The sequence below is a fragment of the Harmonia axyridis genome, chromosome 1 (assembly GCF_914767665.1).
Source record: "Harmonia axyridis chromosome 1, icHarAxyr1.1, whole genome shotgun sequence".
In the NCBI taxonomy this organism is placed as follows: domain Eukaryota; kingdom Metazoa; phylum Arthropoda; class Insecta; order Coleoptera; family Coccinellidae; genus Harmonia; species Harmonia axyridis.
This window is the reverse complement of record NC_059501.1, coordinates 34,341,180-34,363,093: the sequence shown is the minus strand read 5'-3', so window position 1 is coordinate 34,363,093 and position 21,914 is coordinate 34,341,180. Positions and strand designations below refer to the sequence as shown.

The 21,914-nt window shown below is 31.5% G+C and overlaps 1 protein-coding gene across 2 annotated transcripts; it reads left to right on the top strand.

Annotated features, from left to right (window-relative positions):
• The first annotated feature begins 139 nt into the window (after positions 1–139).
• On the top strand, positions 140–19,498 carry LOC123671493 (phenoloxidase-activating factor 3-like). Of its 2 annotated transcripts, none has more exons than XM_045605367.1 (4): positions 140–214; positions 8,555–8,780; positions 10,155–10,327; positions 18,990–19,498. In XM_045605367.1, exons 2-4 carry the CDS (start codon positions 8,557–8,559, stop codon positions 19,394–19,396), a joined length of 804 nt encoding a protein of 267 aa, XP_045461323.1. In that variant the 5' UTR covers positions 140–214; positions 8,555–8,556; the 3' UTR covers positions 19,397–19,498. The 2 variants fall into 2 exon arrangements, with proteins under 2 accessions (XP_045461323.1, XP_045461322.1); XM_045605366.1 differs by lacking the exon at positions 140–214 and adding an exon at positions 2,954–3,066.
• Positions 19,499–21,914: the final 2,416 nt, after the last annotated feature.

Below are 21,914 nucleotides of genomic sequence, written 5' to 3'. Positions count from 1 at the left end.
AATATAATAAATCTTCGCCGCATAATGGTCAGTTGGTAAACCATTACCTGTAGGATAAATTCAATAATGGCAGGTTAGTTGAAAACATACTCCTCTTATATGATCTTCTTAATTTAGAACAGAAATCCACCTTCGAGAAATTATTCCAAACGCGATGATCGATTGTCAACTACGATACCGAAGTGGGGAATTCTAGTGGCGGAAATTTGAGTAGGTAAGCAAAAATCGATCATTACTACTTCCCTAATTGTTTTTTTCTACATTCATGCAAAAAGCAAAACTTTATTGAACTATATTTAGTGGAAAAAGAAGTTCTTTATTGCACTAGTCCAATAAAGTTTTTCTCTAATTCTGTGGTTACTCCGTTCATTCTTCCACATCTTGTAGAACAAAATCGTGCGAGAATATATCAGAAACGCACAGTTTTCATGGTTATATTTTATTATTATATGTTGGTACTCCGAACTTTCCGCCACGGCTTTATCTGTCAATTCATCAATTTGCCTTGAAGAAATCAGTTCTGCCAACCAACATTTTTCAATGCAAAAATCACTAAATGATATTTATGGAAATATTTCATTAATTTCAATAAGAATGCAATGAATTAGAGAAAATAATGTATAATACTCCTACAGAAGGCTCATTATAGAATATCAATGCCTTCTGCACTTGTATTATAAATAACTATTATTGCACTCATCTGTCATTCTACTTCAACGTGCTGTCATCATGACAAATAAATATTTCAGCCTGAAGGAAATAACGATGTACAGTTACCAAGTACTAGTACGTTTACAGCAGTAACAAATCAAGAAGTGGATTTAAAAACTACTCCACTACGAAATTTTCATATTGAAAATTGCACCAATTGTTCATTCACTTTCAACATTGAGGGTAAAAATAAAGTTTGAGTTAAATTGTTCCTAACGTATTAGTTCCTGTTTCAATGCAAATCGATATTAATAATGAAGTATTCAAGTTGCGCTTTTCATTTTCCTACACCTAGTACCGCAACTCAATAAATAATTTTTTGCTTTTTGCATGAACGTAGAAAAAATGTTGTATGCAACTCGTGCAAAAACTGTTTATAAACATTCACTTTTTGCACTTGTTGCATAAATAACTATTAAATATACATTTTATTTTTTTGATTGAAGAGGAGGGGGAAATTGGTTCGTTCCCAAAAGTGATAAGGCGTCGTTTTTTTTTTTGGTAGAACCGGAATTAATGTGATTTTACAAACTGAATACTTAAAAAATACTCCGCCAAAGGCTTCTCAGAACGTGGATTTTCCTTAATAATAATAAGTAAAAGAATAATGGTCTGATTGCAGTTACTCTCTAATCACAAATTGTAAATTATTTCCTAATTTTTTAATGAAAAAATGGCAAAACAACCAATTTTACTTCTAGCCACATCGTTGAATAGGTAATCAAATTTTATTTGATGTATCGTTATCCATATATTCCCATTTGAAAAAATTAAGTAGATAGTTGCGTAGCGTAGGGGGTGAGAAATATCAAATTCAAAAAAGCATTCGATTTTTTCGTACAAGAATTATTGACGAGTTACGTTACTTTTTTGGCACGCTGTATACATAAGTTGATCAAAATCGCAATTATATAATTTTTAAAATTTTTTTTTTAATGAAGGTCTGAAAAATTTTCCTCAGCAAAAATTATATTTGTGATATTTCTGCAATAGCTTCTCAAACTAGAGCCTAAATTGAATAATCGATAATAATTCTGAAGAATGTTTTTCAAAAAATATGTTCAATCAATAACACCCTTGAATTAATGGGAGGTTGATGGTTTGAGTTGTAACTTTTTTTTTCTTTTTATCATTTTTATTTTAATATTATTTCTGCTTGGAGAATGAATGTACCGCTGAAGTGGAATCGTCAGGTACACTTCAGCGGTACATTCATTCTCCAAGCAGAAATAATATTAAAATAAAAATGATAAAAAGAAAAAAAACGTTACCCGTCTTGTACGGGATAAAAATTCTACATACTCTGATAGAAATTTCTATAAAAGCCGCCCTCCATCTCAGGTAATGTGAAGTACAAATTTCAAATGATTGTCTTCATGAGTTTTAATTGCAGGCTTTCAATTCTTTCAATTCTTCTGAATATTTTACTGATTCGATATATAAGTGGATCAACCTGAATTATTGGCGTGTTGGTTGATGCAAAGACATCCCTTGGACATAGGCACCCCCATTGCCTTATACTGAGGGTTGGAATAACTTCTAACCGGTTGGGAGCGAACCGAATTCAACATTTCCATCAACTGGACTTCTCCCTCTGGATGAGTACAACCCTTTTATTTTCATTAGAGGAAGTTACCAAAATTAATCATTTATTTTGAGTATATTGAATAACCATATTGGACCATATATAGACTCTGAAATTTAACTAAAATCCTACAGTTTATTATTTAATTGTGAATACCATTATCTGAATACCATTATCTGTGAAATTCTCTGTAAATGAAAGCCGGCATTCATTCTTTTAAATTATTGTTCATACTTAAGTGCACTCAATTCAAATTCATTAATTACATTTCATATCATAAATATAACGCTTTTCTCTTCAAGTACTTAGTAATTTGGTAGTTTTGGAAATTTTACAGAAAAGTAGGAATCTTGTTTATATTCGATTGATATTATTAAAACTATCTGGCGCCCCCCCTATTTATTGAGCTGTTCATTTTAAATTAAGAAAAAAATTATAGAATCCACCCCTTCTCCACTAGAGCTAAGCCGCGAGCTTCATTTTACCTTATTTATGTTACATCTAGAGAATATTTGAAAATAATTCACTTGTTGAGAAAAATAACGTAACAGTATATTTTTCAATTCGCTTTTCACCGGATAATGACGGAATGTAAGATTGATTCGAAACTGCACCAAAAGCAATTACATAAATATCAATATTATTTTCTGATTTGTAGTTGATTTTATGGTCTATTGAATTATATGATACATTATAAGAAAATCAGTTCTATTCAGAAAGGGGAACTGCAATGATAGGGTTTTCATCAATATGGTTTATTTTTATTCTCAGTGAGTAGCATATTCATCAATTAACTTATCTAATGAAAACTAAATTTCTTCCACCAGGAACATATATTAATTAAGAACTTGTTTATTGCTATGTTGTCGGTTGATTTACAGTTCAGTTTTTAATCATCAGAATGGATTTTGATTGTAGTTTTCATGTATTATAGTCCAGAACCTGATTCAGTACGTACAAAGTTTTTCTCATAACAACAAAAAATTATGTCTGATTTTTGGTGCCTGAAAGTCTCTTGATAGGTAACTGGTTGAAAGGGTGACCAAAACAATTCAATAAATTGTCGACGTTTCGTTTTTGTTTTGGGAACCTAATTTTATAGATAAAAGTACCGACTTCTATTATAAATTTAAACTCAGCCTATTTGAACCTGATCTTTATAACTTTATGATACATTTCCCAAATTGATATAGTTATTAACCATTTTAACATGGTTAAGAAAATAGTTAAGAAAGAATAAAGCCGATTGATAATGTGAGTAGAAAAAGGCTCTTTTGTTTCATTATCAAAATTTTTTCTTGTATCTCTACCTGCTAATCTCTTTTTGTTTATATATTTCATTTATGAAAACATTATTTTCCTTATTCGCCTATTTATGCATTTGTTTATTTCTCTACGTTAATATTAGTCACGATGTATATTTCAATTTGAGGAAAAGAAGAAATATAAGTATTAGATGTTTGAATTTGTTATGACATGTCACCGTGCTTATAATGTTCACTTCAGAGCCTTGAAGAAGTTTATGAGGTTGAACGAAACGTCGGCAATTTATTGAATTGATTTTCGTCACCCTATTCTACTCTTCATTGGAGTTTTCTTATCAAATATACTATAGTTGAATCGGCGATTCTTTAATTAATAATGAATTTCTGTGTTTTATATAATTATGAATCATATTTTCCCATTTCGACTGGTTTGAAGAGCTGAAAAAAAGTGGGAGAATATGGTTCATGTTAGAATACATAAAAATTTATTCCATTCGTAATAAGAAAAACAGCTTATACAGGGTGATTCACCCGATGGCCTATTATACGTTTATGGAGAACTAAAAATAATTTTGTGCTGAAAATTTGTATATTGGAGTTTCAGATAATGATCTTTCTCCCTAAAATAATTCTCAGATCTCTTCAATTTGCGGTTATACCGAAAACATAGGTACTACTTACTTTCTTATTTCACATGACACACCCAGTATATTATTGCTTATTTGATGATAATTTCAGCAATATGTCATAACTTGGGTAAAAACTTAACGGTTCATGAGTTAATGAGATTTTTATGAAAAAAATTATGATAGAGACGAGGACATTTTTTTGAATATTTATGCAGAAAGAATTTTTTCGAAGAAATCTTTTCCATTTTTGATGTTAATACATAGTATTATGAGAGTGTTTTCACCAAAAATGTACGGGTGTTTATGAGAAGATCATGAACTTGGAGAAATCAAATTCATCAACACTCAAGGTTTTCAAATTACAACCTATATTTTTAATTTTTTCAGTCAAATCTACGAACAAAAAGAGGGAGGGTTACCTAACCAAAACCCTATACCTAAAATGATAACTTTAAGAGTTATTGATGAAAAAGTTGAACTAAGGAAAAACCGTAATTTCTAAATGGAGTGGTCTGTGACTTCCGCAAAACATAGAAAGAAACTAAAAGTCGATGCTGCGATAACTAAATTTGACATTCCATAAATTGTAATGAATTCTTAGTTGGGATTGTTGAGAAACCATAAACCAAGAAAATTTTCAATTACGAACATTCAATTATAATTCATGAAATATCAAATTTAGTTATCGAAACATCGACTTTAAGTTTCTTTCTATGTTTTCCTCATAGACTACTCTCAATTCCGAACTATGATTAATTATTTTTATGTCCGGAATTGGAAGATATCGATGTGGTCGACGTTTATTTCCAACAAGACGGAGCTACGTGCCAGACATGCAACGAAACAATCCCAATTTTCAAGGAAAGTTTTCGTGCTTTGTTACTTCTCGAAGAGGAGATTGAAATTGATCACCGAAATCTTGTGATTTGACAGATTTTTTCTTTGGGGCCATGAAAGATGAAATCTATGCGGAAATTTCAAGCTGAGGTGGTCATTTGACTGATATCGTTTTTCATCGTTCATTACAATGAAATATTCTCGTTTTTTTCAATATCAACATGAAATTTTGTATTAGAAAATCCTTCAGTTTGTAATTGATGAATCAATTTTTTATAAGGTGCTATGGAGATATAATATACAAGTGTGCACACTCAAAGAATGAGAAATGGCGTGTAGGTACTAAAGTGTTCAGAATTGTCGATTATTTAGTCCATTCTTACAAATAGGTATTTATTATCTGCGTGTTGTGTTTATATGAGTAGTGCACACAATGGCGTTGATAACAGATTAATGGATATTACTGTTTTCTGTTTTCTTATTGCTGGTCTGATTAATTCCACAAACTCATTTGATCTGATCTCGCTCATTCTACAAAAATTTATAGGATACCTACTAAAGTGGATCAAAATACAGCATGTAAAACTTTTCTCGCGACAATCTATCACTTAGAAATCTATCTTTTAATTAACCCAATATTTACAGCTTCTCATCATTATCCTCCGTTCAATAGTTCAATAGGAGGTGTGTGAAAAGTAACGAGATTGGCAATATTGCAAGTTGTCTGGCAACGCTGCGCTGTTGTGCTTGATAGACCTTGTGTACAGTATCAGCAATACCAAAAACTCAGTTCGAGTTACAAGTCCTTCTATCAGCGAAGTTGTGTTTTGGTTGTGAGTCACGCAAAATAGAACAGCGTAATTTGCCATTAAATTTTGTACTGAGCATGGAAAATCGGCGACTGTGACGTATGGAAAGTTAAAACATGCCTATGGAAACAGGCAAACTGAAGAGTGGCACACTGCATACTCTCCTCGACTAAAGAAAGCCCGAATTAGCAAATCTTATTTAGAATCAATGCTGATATGTTTTTTGATAAAAGAGGAATCGCCCACAAAGAATTTGTTCGTCCTGGACAAAGTACCAACCAAGTTTTTTATAAAGACGTCCTCGAAAGGCTTAGAAAAAAAGGTCATTCGCGTGAAACCGGACAGTGCCTTAAATGGATACTTCTTCACGACAATGCCCTATGTCACACTGCCCCTCCAAATCTTAAGTATTGACCTCAAATGGTATTCCTGTTGTTCCCTAGACTCCCTATTAACCTAACGTCAGTCCTTGTGCCTGAATTAAAATCAATTAATTGTTAAAAATTAAACATGTATAATCAAACAAAAACCAGAATTATAATATTCACAAAATTTTTGTCATTTGACATCAACTTTTAATTTGAGAGGATTGGGATTACTCAACAATACTATCTACAGTGAATAAATTATTGGTTTCTCAACAAGACAATAATAAAAAGAAACACCCAAAAGATCGTTTAACTGTTACTTGTCCTTATCCCGCGGTGCTAGGATGGTATATCTAGTTTTAATAAACTCCTTTTCAACTTTTCACACGAGACGTGTATTTTTTTTTATTCACTTTACCCCCGAATCGCGCACTCCGAGCTTATTTATTTCTATACTAAAACAAAATTGAAACTTTATTAAAAACCCCTGTTTTCATACTTCTGAGTCTGACCTAACTCGTCCTTTCCTAGAGTCAAAACAATGCCTTCTTTCTTGAATACTTGAATTTCCTTAAACTCTCTCATCTACCAAGTTTCCTTTCTTTTTGACTTGACCTTATTAAAAATTACTCTGATGCTTACAAAAAATTGTTTTGCTCGAAGTCCGGTTTCGCGACCGACGTATAGTTCTAAACCCTTCTCGATCTGAGTCCTTTTTCTGTTACTATTGATTTCCTTGAGTCCCCGATCAATACTGCCTAATTTTTTTTTTATTTCTCTTCCGAAACTGATCTCTAATACAAAGGCTTAGTTGATGGAATTGTAAGCAATTTCATGTTGTATAAATGAATAATTTCTCAGAAGAATTATTTCGTTTAAAAATATTGCAATCATATCACAATGCGTATTTGGATTTGGATTTATTATATTACTCCCTCCTCCGAAAAAGTTTTGGCATCGGTTCTCATAACTTTTCCCTTATTTTACCCATATTAGTAAAGTAGTCCTTCCTCTTCAGTGATTTCACTAACACTAACATATTTCAATATTGAGACTAGCTCAAACAATATTGAAATTTTATATTCTTGTATCACAAAGCTCATCATCAACTATTGAACTACTTATTGACAGATGCAACGTGAAACAATAACCTATTTACCGAACTTTTCAAAACAATAACTTGAAAAAAAAATTAAACTATATCAAACTTAAATATTTGTTCTCCGACATTATTCAATAATTAGTCAAGTATCAAATATTATTAACTCAAAAAAAGGAAAAAATAAATCCTAATCCTAATACATAATAAAATATACTGGAAATACGGAACAAAGAAAGTGCTGAGAAATCTAATTATGAGTTATCGATAATACGAACCTCTCACGCTGAGTAGATTTGGTTCGACTTAATTTTGAAGGTTTTTCCAATTTCCGATTTATTGTAAAATGAAATAATTGCCAAGCTCCAATGTTATTAAATTTGCGAAAATTTTATTTTGCCGGCGCCCAAAATTGTCTGCCGGCGGCCCTGAGCCTAGGTACCAATATTTATGATTCACCTTGTACAGATCAACTGACACGTAAGGGACGCATGATTTCACATCAGCGAATTTTCGTCCAATATTTTGAACCAAAAAGGATAATTCTATTATTTCATCATGGCGGGCATCATGTTTATCATTATGTTGAAGAGTTCAGAATTCTAGACCACTCCATATTTTGTTTGCGTGTGTTATGGCAAGAAGTATTTGCTATTCCTAGTAGCCTTTCCGCCTTTCATGTTGGAGTTTTTGCTCTGCTCAGTACCTTCCCTCCAGAGCGCATTTAGGTACCTAGTATTAGATCTTTGCATGAAGCTATGTTTGAGGGTGGGGTCCAAAATCATCGATGACAGCTTGATCTATCTTTAGTGTGCTCTTTACCTTTCGAAATTATAAGTATGATGTATATGAATTATGAATTCACCGCATACACCGAAGGAACACACCACTATAGGTATTGTTAGAATAATAATTGTCAGGTTACATTTGTGCTATTTCCAATTGCAGTATATGTATAGAAACATGCACACCAGATGGATATTCGTGTTCAGATTGAAGTAAATAATTTTGTTGTGATCGTCTGACAGCAGACTATCGTTTTTTAACAGATATTCTTTCTGTAAAATGTAATACATAAATGGTGTAATTATTACTCCATGCTTTTGACTTAAAATACAGTAAAGAGATTTGATATTTTAAACAAGTTCCAATGCTTTGATGGTTTTTTTTAAATTTCAGTAGTTACATTTTTATAATATAGGAGTTCAGAATATCTTTGATGTCACTAATTGATTTTTGTATCATTTCTAGATATGAAATGTTCGTTCGGAGTAGACTGGAAAAATGATGAACAATGTGGTATCTCTTTCACAGAACGTATAATCGGTGGCAATATGGCATCTGCCGGCAAGTATCCTTGGCTTGCCCGATTGGGCTACAAAACAAAAATAAAAGGAAGATACACTTTCTTATGTGGGGGTGCCCTGATTAATAAGAAATTTGTGATAACTGCTGCACATTGTTTGGAAAAAGATATGTAAGAAATCTAAATTTCCTCTAATTTTTTGAGTTTTTAAATCATTCAACGTTATTCAGTATTATAATTTTTTGTTCTGAGAGTATTGAGGCGTTTTAACAGTATGGCAACTTAGTGGTCCCTGCTATATACACCTCGCCATCTCTAGGGCTAGCAAAGAGCCACTACAGTTCATTTAGCATATGTCTACGCAATTTCTTTGGGTCTCAATTCCCTAAAACTTCAGTATTTGTCGACGTGAAATTCTTGATGATGGAAATGAAATGTTACCATTATTCGGGCTATTTCTATCATTTCTCACTTTTTCTCTCGACTTTTCGTCAACTGTCTTAAATTTTGCTTTTTCTGAAATAAGAAAATTTTTCATTCTTGATATATCTCCAAATCAAATCATCGAAGATTCTTCCTTATTTCTGTAGTCTGTTTCATTTCAATTTTAGCTAGGCTTGGTTAATTTTAGAGTTGTTTCGATATTCTTCATTTTAATTTCTTCAAGACTTGATTTTATTATTGAAGCCTTGATATTTTGGAGGTTTGCAGATGGTGTGATCATGAGATTCGAAGTGATGAACATGAGTGCTGCTTCCTTGAGTTTCCTTCGTTTACGTAGAAAGCGTTCTCGAAAGAGGTCATTGTTGATTTGATTTGGATACCTGCCAAAATGATGAATTTGATGCTGACAGTCATTATTTCAGCCAAGTTTTGAAAATTTTGGCGAAACTTCAAGTTCAAAAATGGGAAATGTTAGAAATGGTAACATACAAGAAGTGACAATTTCGATGCCCATTACTACTATACTACCTATGTACATACATTGATAAGTAAAGCTAAAATGACATTTTTGTTCTTTTTGAGAATAAAACCAGAATGATTTTTGACCCCAATTTTCTTTTAGTACAGAATGTTGAAGTTTCCATTAACTATAACTTAGTTCATGATCTAACGGCGATATCCATAATTTCTTTCTCGACCTGAATTTAGATTCAATCGCTCTGAGTTTCCAAGCAATTTCTGGTTCGTTGCTATTTGGGGATTGTATACTTAATGTAGATTCATATTATCAGACAATGAGAACAGTCTAATCATCAAGCATATTCAGTTGACTAAAATGAATGGTGCCTTACTGTTATGTGTTTTATATATTGAAAAAGGGAATAATACAACATTAATATACTATGGAAAATTTACATTATTTTCAATTCAAAATATATGTTTTGCCATAGACTTAAGTGTATAGGTACATGAAAGACATATTCAAGTTTTTTGTTGTGTTAATTCTATTTTGACGACCAAGTAGTTTCATGTTTTCAATTTGAAGAAAACTTCAACTTCCAATAAAGTGTGGACCATACAATTATTTTTCATTTTTCACAGAGAAATAGTACGGCTAGGAGAGACGGCCATAACCTGCGCCTCATCCAAATGTGACGATCCCAAAGTTCAACAAGTGCCAGTAAAGAAAAGTCATAAACATTCTGAATTCAGTAAAATTACTGGATTTGCTGATATCGCTTTACTGGAATTGAGGCACCCTGTCAAATTTTCAGGTATTTTTGTTTTAAAAATAAAACGAATGTGTTATTCATAGTTATTATTTATTATTTATTTCAAATCTTCCATAGAATACGAGCTAAAATCAATGAACGTCACCATTTAATTACTTACTTCAATATTAGTAAAATGCATATCCATTCTAAAATTATTCGAGTTGATCGAGCTTCATCAACAAGTAAAACAAAGTTAAATTGAAGGATGAAAATGCCATGCATTCACAACGTCTGATAATTGTTGAACGCAGGAATTTATCAAGATTTGAATGTATAAAAACACAAAATTCATAAATGTACAAACATGGTAATGTCAGAATTCCATACTGAAATGATTCTTACAACTAGTTTTCTGAGGCACTCCAGCAATCCAACGAATTACTCTTCTTGAAAAACAAATACCTCACCAAATTTGGAAGACGATGCCAAAAACACTAAACCGTTTCTCAAGCGAGATTCCGCCTGGGCATGATACAACATTCTTAGCTTTTTTTTATGCAGAATATCTCTGAGGCTTCGAATCAAGTACCCTACATAATTCATACCTGAAATCACCCCTTCACAGTGCCTCCTCCAATCATTATACTCGTAAACATAAAGACCCAAAAATTTCAATGATTTTATCTCCTCAATTCGTCTTGTATTTGTATTTGTTGGTTGCGTAGACTATTCTCCAAATAAGTGCTGTCTTATATGTACAATTTCCATTAGTCTACCTCATAAATCAATGAAGATAAAATAGTTCACCACAAATATCAATGTTCCACTAAACCCGCTTGATTTTTCATACAATTATGAAAGAGGTTATGTCGTTGGAGCAAATTTCATCATACGTGAAGTAATATGTTTCAAAGATAGATTTTTATTTTCGGAATAATAAAAATTTGGTGAAGCTATATTCCCGAGTTGATAGTAACTAAACTTGAAATATCTAAACTATGATAATGAGTTGACCGTTTCGCATTCTCAATGAATTTCACGTGTTAATATTTTTCGAAAATCAATAAAAGCAACAAAAAAAACAAAACATTTTCGGACACAGAAGAACAATTTAGGATAATTCATCTAGTCATAGTTAATGTTTTTTAGCCGACTCACTCGCAACTCAGGATCAGAATTTTGTCGAAAAATATAATGAACTAGCTGACCCGGCGAACTTCGTACCGCCCTATAATCAAGAAATATCTGTTACCTTTTCATCTGAATTATGTTAATTTCTTTATTAAGTTCGAGCAACACAATGCAGGGGCTTCATTTTTAAACTTTAATGCCTTACAATATTGACAAACAACGTTCATTGGTCCAATAACAACGATATGCAGTGTACTGTAGTCAATTTCTTTGTTATAATTAAATGCAGCTCTATAAGGGTTAAACGCAACACTTTGACGGCTCTCGCCCATGAGCCGTGACAGCAATTTATTGAAATTTGAAAGGGTAGAGTTCAATATTTACCGTAAAGGCTAGTAATTAATACTGATAAGGCCTCTGAAGCAATTGGGATATTTTCTTCTCTATCTTTTTTTTTTTTTAAATCGACACTAAGTAGGCTTGTTTCCATTCTCTGGGGGTTTTTACCATGCCGCAGCATCTAGTCAATAAAGTTGTCAGTCTTTTAAATACTTCTGCTCCTCCATATTTGACAACTCTATCAGTATATTACCAAGACCAGGCGTTCTTCCATTTCTCATTCTCTTCAATTTTTTTTTCATTTCTTCTATATATATTGTTATATAGTTATCCTGCTCATCCCTATATCTTTCTTCTGCTTTATTCCTTGTGTAATTTCTGTTTTCAATCAACAGCATTCTGTAGTGATTTTTTCAGTCATTCATGTGTATTAGATTCCGTGCTTTTTTGTCTATTTGGTTTTGAGTGATTTAATCAATTGGATAACACTTTTCTTTCCAAATCGATCTTATATATCTCTTCTTTCGTTGAATTATGCAATTATTCAATGCCTTTATTTGTTTTTTCCCAAAAAGATATATTATTTTCACTTCCACTATATAATGATCAGATCCACTGTTTAGACCTTTCTTCACTCTGTAATCCTGCCATTTGAAGGGACTTTTCTATTCAGCTATTAAATAGTCCAGAATGGATTTCTGATGTAGGCATAGCCACTCCCATGTGTAACTTTCATGTTCAAAAAAGCCATTCAAGATATTCAAAGAATTTTGAGGACAGATATCCATGAGATTTTCTCCTGAGTTGTTTACACATTTTTCTCCGAACCGTTCTACTACTTCATGTTCGAATTTTGATTCTACTCTTGCGTGTTTGGTCTCCAGTAATAATAATCTGCTGGGGATGAGGAAGAGCATCTATTATTTCTGTTCAACCGCTATAGAAGTTATCTTAAAGTTGTTGTGTACATTCGTCCTTAGCTGCATACTCTGCTATTATTGTAGCGTCAAGGTCTTGATTCTTTCTGAAAAAGTATTTCGTTATTTTGTGTTATAATTGTGTTATTCAAGTGAAGTTGCTAATTAAAATATAATAATAAAATAAACTTGAAGGTTATGTTGGTTGTTAATAAACGCACGTGTAAATTAAAAAAGATAATTTATAAAAAATATACTCACTTCGATTCCGCACTAAATTTACAAAATGTATAAGTTATTTATATACACTTCAGAACTCTTCGAAAACTAATGACATTAAATATTTTAATTAGCAACTTCACTTGAATAACACAATTATAACACAAAATAACGAAATACTTTTTCAAATTGATCGTAGCACTATCTGTCGGGACAAACTAAAATTAAAATAGAATAATATTGAATGCGATGATCCGTCGAATCTGATGTAAAACATTCCAAAATCAAAAACTCCTTACAAATAAAAATTAATTAAAAAAACATCTGAATTCACAAAATTATTTATACACACTACAAAACTCTTTAAAAAATAATTACATTTAATATTTTAATCAGCACATGAATTGAATAACAAACTTTTTTTCAAATTAATCGTAGCACCATCTGTCGGGACAAACTAAAATTGAAATAGAATAATATTGAATGCGATGATAGCGCCGTCCGCCGGATCTAATGTAAAACATTCCAAAATCAACAACTCCTTATAAATAAGAAATTAATTGAAAAAACATTTTCCAGTAGACCAAACTGTAAATCTAAACCATTCTCGAATCTCCACGAACACACACAAAAAATATCATCAAAATTGGTCCAGTCGTTTAGGAGGAGTTCAGTCACATACACACGCACACAAGAAATATATATATTAAGATAGAATAATATTGAATGCGATGATAGCGCCATCCGTCGAATCTGATGTAAAACATTCCAAAATCAAAAACTCCTTACAAATAAAAATTAATTAAAAAAACATCTGAATTCACAAAATTATTTATACACACTTCAAAACTCTTTAAAAATAATTACATTTAATTTTTTAATCAGCACATGAATTGAATAACAAAATTTTTTTCAAATTAATCGTAGCACCATCTGTCGGGACAAACTAAAATTGAAATAGAATAATATTGAATGCGATGATAGCGCCGTCCGCCGGATCTAATGTAAAACATTCCAAAATCAACAACTCCTTATAACATTGTTTAAGGAGAAGATAGTTAGTTACTTCGGTTCAAATATCATTGGAGGATATTGGGCAATATCGTTAGAGGGCGCCACTCCGGAAGAGGCCCAACATGATGGGTTGCCTATGTGCAATGTTTCTTCTCCTTAAACAATGCATAAATAAGAAATTAATTGAAAAAACATTTTCCAGTAGACCAAACTGTAAATCTAAACCATTCTCGAATCTCCACGAACACACACAAAAAATTTCATCAAAATTGGTCCAGTCGTTTAGGAGGAGTTCAGTCACATACACACGCACACAAGAAATATATATATATATATTATATTAAGATTCAATTGGAATTCATTATTCTTTACCTTTAGCCATTATTTTGTTATAGTATAAACTGACACTTTTGCACCCTTATTGGCGCGGTTTCCAACAGGTGATCGATTTCCTCCTCCCGAGGTGAAGCACAAGAGATCTGTAATTCATGCTTCTAGTACTAGCACTGGCTAATTATTTCCGTCTTCTAACCATAATGTATGAAGATCTGATAATTTTGAAATGAATTTCAATCCATTACAACAAAATTACAAACTTAAAATAGTCAAATATTCCTGCCAATTTAGTCAAAATATTTCAAAACACTTTTTTATGTCGCATAGTATACATATATCGAGCAGTAAAATCATTTGATATTATATAAAATATTTAAAATTATTATTATCATTAAAAGAAGCATTTACTGAAATCCATGAAAAATTTTTTTACGTATTTTGTTTAGCTCCTCAAATATCGATCAGAGAGGGTATATTTTACAGGATGTTCGAAATGAAAACTTGATACTCGAATGATGACTGCCAATAAATGTGAATCCATTACTCATTTTCCACTATAAAACGAGTCTACCATGAAACATACTGATTTGAACCAACTGAAGGAGTTTAAGATTCATCTTAACTTGATAGCGCTGAAGAGTCATATATGGTACTACGTTTTTAGATGAATAAATGAGACTTCAGTACTCAATAATGCGGAAGAAGGTCATACGGTGCTACTTTCTAAAACACAATAATAACCCAGCAAACACAAATACGTATCATAGACATAACATATATATTACAACGATCTATGTTACATAACAATGTAACATACATGCGCCTTTCTAGTACCGCTCAACGACCGCTCTATGTCCGCCTTCCGTTACATAACATGTAACAAAATTGCCATGTATCATGTACAGATCATGTAACATACATGATACATCGCTGGTATATTACATCTGTAATATTTATGGTACATCCTTTATGTATCATATACGTAGCTGTTACATTTCATGTAACATACATGATACATCGCTGGTATATTACATCTGTAATATTTATGGTACATCCTTTATGTATCATATACGTAGCTGTTACATTTCTGTATAGATGATGTACCTTACATGATACATTGAAAGATATTGCTGGTACATTACATCTGTAATATCCTTTATGTATCATTTACGTAGCTGATATATTGCTGTTATATAATAATTTACATAGATAATACGTACCTTTCATATAACATTCAGATATCTGTTATGTTACTTTTATATATCATGTTTGTAGCTGATATATATCTCTAATATATCTCACACAGAACTGAGATATTGTTTTATATTGCATGGAGATTTTTTTACTGCGATTTTATGTAATATAAATATATACAGGCTGGCTCAGTTTTTTGTAGAATAACAGTTGTGAGAGTTTTCAGTTTTTAAGATGAAAACATAATATGAATATGGGTCGTAATTTCATCATAAGGAAGTTATATCGAGGTTGTTCAAGTTACCAGATTTATCAATAAAATCTTTAATTTTGAACAACCTGATGTCAATAACCTCCTTATGTTTTTGTGAATTTATTGACCTATAAAGTGACTATGACGCTTTCATCCTAAAAGTGAATACACCAAGTTACTCTACAAGAACTGGGCCAACCTGTATATGGTTATATTGCATAATATATACTCAGTAAAAAGTTCACCATGCAATATAAAAAAAATTATCCGTTCTATGTGATATAACCAAAAGAAATATATCTGCTACAAACAAGAGACATAAGAAAAATGTAATAGTTATCTGAATGTTTATATTACATATAGGTACTCAGAAGTAAATTCTCTATGCAATTCAAAAACAATACATACCTGTACAATTCTTTCTGGAGGAAAAACTAATCAAACTACAAATAAAAAATCTAAATATGCTGACACCACACAAATTATGTTTTAGTGAATTTGTTGGAATTTTTTTCAATACCTTCCAAACGAAAATATAACAAATGATACACAATACCAATTGAAACTAAAACTGCTGGTATCTAGCCAACATCAATTAATAAGAGATATATCACTTATAAATTACATGAAAAGAGATACTTATAAATTAAGGTGCATTCCAAAAATATATATTTAAACTCCATCTTTCATTTTTTGCTAGAAAAATATTTTTTAGTCAACAATATTATTATTTTGAACCTAGAAAATTCAACAAAAACCAGATTCCTACGTTTGGTATGCACCACATTTGAAATATTACAAATAATTTATGAATAGTAAAACAGGATTCAATAATTTAACAATTGGGTGTTTGTTAAATGAAAGATCATAGAATTATTGAAAATTTTTAATGTAATCAAAGTACCTACATCAACCAAAACTTATTTTTGTCTCTTGATCCTCAATGTGGCCAGCCTTATCCACTCGGCTGATATCTATCTTCTCAAAGTCTGCACATTGGATAAAAGATTGAGATGCAAAACCTAAACATATTAGAATGTTATTAAAAAATGGTATTTACAATTAAAATTCTCAGTAACGAGGTTTCCTGATTGGATAAATAACAAATTTCTTACATAATATAAAGTTATGAAAGTTTTTAATACATGAGTAAACTTCGGGAGGTGATTCCTCACTCTGAAACAGCAAAATTATTTATATCATACTAAAACATTTGATTAAACTTATCAGAATCTATTTCTCAAAAAGCATCCTTATGTGATCTGACATTGGTCATTAATAATGATGGAAGAAAAGTGTATTGTGCATATATGAAATCTAGATGTTTTAATTTCACGAATAGCAGAGAATAACATAGGTATATACATCACAAACATAAATAAAATATAGCAGAAAAATACTCTAAGTAGTAAAAACTAGCGCACTATTCAGATAGGTACTTTTTATTTAGATGATAAAACAATTGTGGTATTACTTCAGAACTATATACACCCAAATGCAAATTACCATAAAAAGGAAAAATATCAAAATGCATATAATTTGAATGAAGAAGACAGAAACCATGCACACATTCCATTAACGATCCACAAAAACATGCAGCAAATATACCTATGCTATTAACAGGCATGCAAGTACAAAAGCAAAATGAAAGGCACATACAACAGCATTTATATATCTAAATGTAGTTACGTTGTCGAAGTATACTTATATTCACTTACCTCACATATTTTAACTATAAAACTAATCTGGAATTGGTGAAAAATCATCGAATGTTGAATATTATTATTACAGTTTTTCACTTCTTATCTCACATATTTCTACGATGAAAGTAATCCGGAATTGATGAAAAATCAAAGAATATTGAATATTATTATTATTATAGTCCATCACTTCTAACTAACAATCAAAAGTTAGAAAATGCATATCACTTTTCACTGCACTAGTCCTGGCAAAAATCTCTAAACAGTTCAACTTTAATAAAGGTTATGTATTATAAGAGTACTTGTATAGATCTGAGTAATATATCATGAATATGCTTTATTTACATAGCTTTTACATAATATTAGCAATGTAAAATATATATTGCGAATGTTACATATATGATATGTAACTATATTACACACTAGTAGATATCAGAGTAATATTGTTTTTAGGGATGCTGGAAGATGTATCATATACGTAACTTCAGTAATATAACAATGTTACATATATGATATATGAATAAGTCAAATAATTTCATGGATATATGAAATGTTATGTATCAGATACATTAGTTTTGAGATGTATCAGGTATATACCTCATTTCTTAGGGATGTTATGTAACGGGAAGGCGCATATAACAACATGGTTTGCTGGGAAGATCTCAGACATTTCAGTATTTGTGAAATTACGAATCGATCAACTATGGAGAAATAAAATACTCATGAAATGAAGAATAATTTGAGTTACTCCCACGATGATAGAGCAATTTGCGATGCATTAATAGTTATTTATGCAACTCGTGCAAAAATTGTTTATTGCACTCGACGTGTTGTCCAACTCGGCCTAACGGCCTCGTCGGACAATTTCAGTCAAATGCAATAAACAATTTTTGCACGAGTCGCATCCAACATTTTTTCTACGTTCATGCAAAAAGCAAAAAATGTACAATATGTATCATGAGGTGTGGTCATAGTACAGACAGTTTGCTCTATGGAGGTAGACGGATCAGTTTTGATTAAGGAGTTATACTCGGGAAGGCATTGTTTGTTTATCTCTGGCTGCTTACATTAATTCAAAATAATATAAAATATGTAACTGTTTAAAACGTATTGCCAATCTCACAGCATATCTGATAAATATGTAGTGGGTTTGAACGTTTATGTTTGTCATGATGACAGCACGTTGAAGTAGAATGACAGATGAGTGCAATAAAAACTTTATTGCACTAGTGCAATAAAGAACTTCTTTTTCCACTAAATATAGTTCAATAAAGTTTTGCTTTTTGCATGAATGTAGAAAAAATAAATTTCAGTACCTTGCATATTAGCGTTGTGAGACAAAAATAAATGTTACTTATTATCGTGTACCGTAGGTTGAGTAATACTGATTTGAAATTATTTATTTTCTAACACGTTTAAGGTCTAAGCTGAGAGGTCTCTCAGCGGTCGAGAAGATTCGGAGTAAAAACATAAAAACGTGAAAAGATATAATAGAATAGTTTCGCCAACAATTTTCAAGTCTTATATTAATTTTAATCGACTAACTGCATGTAAGATAATTTTTTTTTGAATTTCTCGAAATGAAACTAACAATTCATGCCTTTACTTTTTGATTTCAGACTGGGTACGCCCTCTGTGCCTTATTGATAATGAGCTCGTTAAACTATACGAAAAAGTTATAGCCGCAGGATTCGGTATGGAAAATTACATTACCCGTGAGAGACCTGATGGATTGAAAGAACTCGTACTGGAGATCATTCCAGGTAGTGAATGTAAGCTAAGATTTCCAAAGTCAGATTTCAGTTCAAAAAATTACATTTGTGCTGGTGGTAAGAAAGGTGAAGATACTTGCAATGGAGATAGTGGTGGACCGTTGATGCAAGTTCATAATTTCGATAGGGGACCTCGGATGTATTTAGTAGGAATAATTTCCTTTGGATCCGTAAAATGTGGTGTTGGCGTACCTGGCATTTTTACATCAATTCATTTCCACTGGGATTGGATCATGAGAATTGTGTTGAAATAAAAGGAGAATTACCGATTTTAGTTCAAGAAAAAAGTAATTTAATTTATCCATGACGACTGTTATTCATGAATAACCCAAATTAAATATATTGTAGGTACCAAATAGTTTTTTATTCCGTATTCAACGAATGGAAATTTTGATTTATTGAACCCTGAAATCGATAGGATTCAAAAGGACTCAAAATAATAAATAAATAATAAATAATAACTTTATTTACCCAACAGGAAAGTTCCCAGTAACAGGGTAACAAATTACATCAACTTAAAGAAAATACATGTGAACTCCCTAAAAAACTAAACGAAATGGCAAGTACTCCAAAAAATGATAGATATAAAAAAGTAAATAAAAAAAAAACTTAAAATAAACAACTACAATAGACTAATATTGACTTTGTTAGCACAATCACAAAGGCGGGCTGGTGCCCGCTGGAGTATGTTGGTCCGAGGCGTGGGTAGACTAAGCAAAGCTCATGTTTATGGGAATTTTTATTCATAAAATTATCCCAGGAATCTCTCATTTGCCTTCGTAACTCCATTTTAAGAGAATCCAGTATTAGATAAGAACAATTAGTAATAAAAAAATTATTTCGAGTAATTTGGTTCGAACTTATCAAACCTCATTTTCTCACATTACAGATATGGGTAAAAGTTGTTGCAAAAAAAATTTTTTTTCGATTACGGTTTTCAAATTGGTAAAAATGATTGACTAGGAAGACTACCTTCCAATGGGACATTCCAGGGAAAGAAGATCTCCAATTAATGAATGTTTATTTCAATGTAAAGAGGAAGAAAATAACAATAAACAATAACAATGGAAAACGATATCGGCCAAATAGAAATTTACATCTACTCTTTCATTCTGTAATTTTCCTTTGGAATATTCTACTAGTTCCCCATAGGCTTTACTTTTGATATTCCTGTTTGCGTATGCTGAACTTATTATTTTCCATCGACAGGTTTTCTGCCTAAATATTTCGATGAAACCTATCAAAAATTCTTTCATTTTGCACAAGAATTTGGTAGGCTACGCAGTTCCGACGGTACCTGATAAATTGCCAGCTGTCTGTGACCATCTGAAATCCGACCCGGATACTCAATAAAACAAGTAAACAACCTCTCGAGTAGCAGGTTTCGATGGCAGCAAGGGATGACAGACTAGCTACCATTTCGGCGCAAGCTACTTGAACGCTAGCTACCAAACGCTCGAAAAAACGCTTCGTGAGTGGCAGGCATAAATGTTGGAGAACTTCTGGCTGCCATCCTAGGGACGTGAATGTTCACCCGAGAGAATAATGAAAATATATTCAATTGGTTGCTTGGTTGGTTTTTAACTCTTCACTTCTCGGTTCCCAAGCTAACGCTCTACCATTTTTATGGCCATCAATTAAATCTGAGTTTACCATTTACTATTTATTCATGGAAAATCTCTATATTCGAATGATGATTTGACTCAAATTTTGCATATTTGGCGCAAATCATTTACACAATTGTTGAAACGATTCTTACTTTTTATTGGAATATTATTATAATATGATTGAAATTTTTCAATCACCTTCATTTCAATTGATCACACAAGATCAGTAGGCCTGCTGAGCGGTGAACATGAAAAATATTACGAATGAATTTTCATTGAATATGTATAGAATTGAGATTTTACAGGAAATTAAAGAAGAAAATTCAAAATAAAACCATATATATCATACGAAACAAACATACCATATGACCGTTTGAAAATAAAAATAACTTCAATTAATTTTGAATTCAACACGAAAGAACATGATCAGGTTACTTCTTGATATTTGCGACAAAAGAAAATCAGTTTGAGGGAATTGGCTTTCAACATGCACATTTTGCAGTAATATTTCCTGCTTTTAAAAATGCATATACTGACGAAACTGAGGGTCAATTATTTTTTTGTCAGTTCTTGTATGTTACTGGTGAGCCGTGAAAAGCAGTCGATAAAGTATAATATTTTCTTAAATGGATTTTCAAGATTTTACCATTTCAAATTGAAACATTTCTCATTATCTGGCATTCCAGCTTCTGAAAGGGGTAGGTCAGTCATAAAATTTAGCATTCTCTTTTCATTATACATCACTCAAACAACAATATTTGGTAGGTAAAATCCAGAATTATTATTAAAATCAAGGATGTGAGCTAATTATTGATTTATTACAATTCACATTATACCTATTGTTGAGTAGTTGGAGGCGTCAGAGCATATGTATAGTTTTATACATGAATCAAATGAAGACATTATGAAAATGACTCGATATTTGATATCTCTGTATTACAAAATAAGAATTTTCTTCGAGGAATATTATTAGTTATCATAAATATTACAATATAAGTGAATTCATAGGTCTTCAATGATTGTACATTATTTCATTTTATATATTTTAGATATTTCATTATTCTGAAATTGTTTTTTTGATATGAACGGTGATATATTTTTTTGAATTTTATTTTGAATATAGTATTATAATATATTTATATTTAATGAGGATGTTGAACCTATC

Bases quoted from the DNA above. Each gene is read 5' to 3' on its own strand.
- LOC123671493 (XM_045605366.1), top strand. From the start codon at position 3,027: ATGATAGGGTTTTCATCAATATGGTTTATTTTTATTCTCA. The intron at 3,067-8,554 runs GTGAGTAGCATA...TATCATTTCTAG, and splicing joins ATGGTTTATTTTTATTCTCA to ATATGAAATGTTCGTTCGGA. The intron at 8,781-10,154 runs GTAAGAAATCTA...CATTTTTCACAG, and splicing joins CATTGTTTGGAAAAAGATAT to AGAAATAGTACGGCTAGGAG.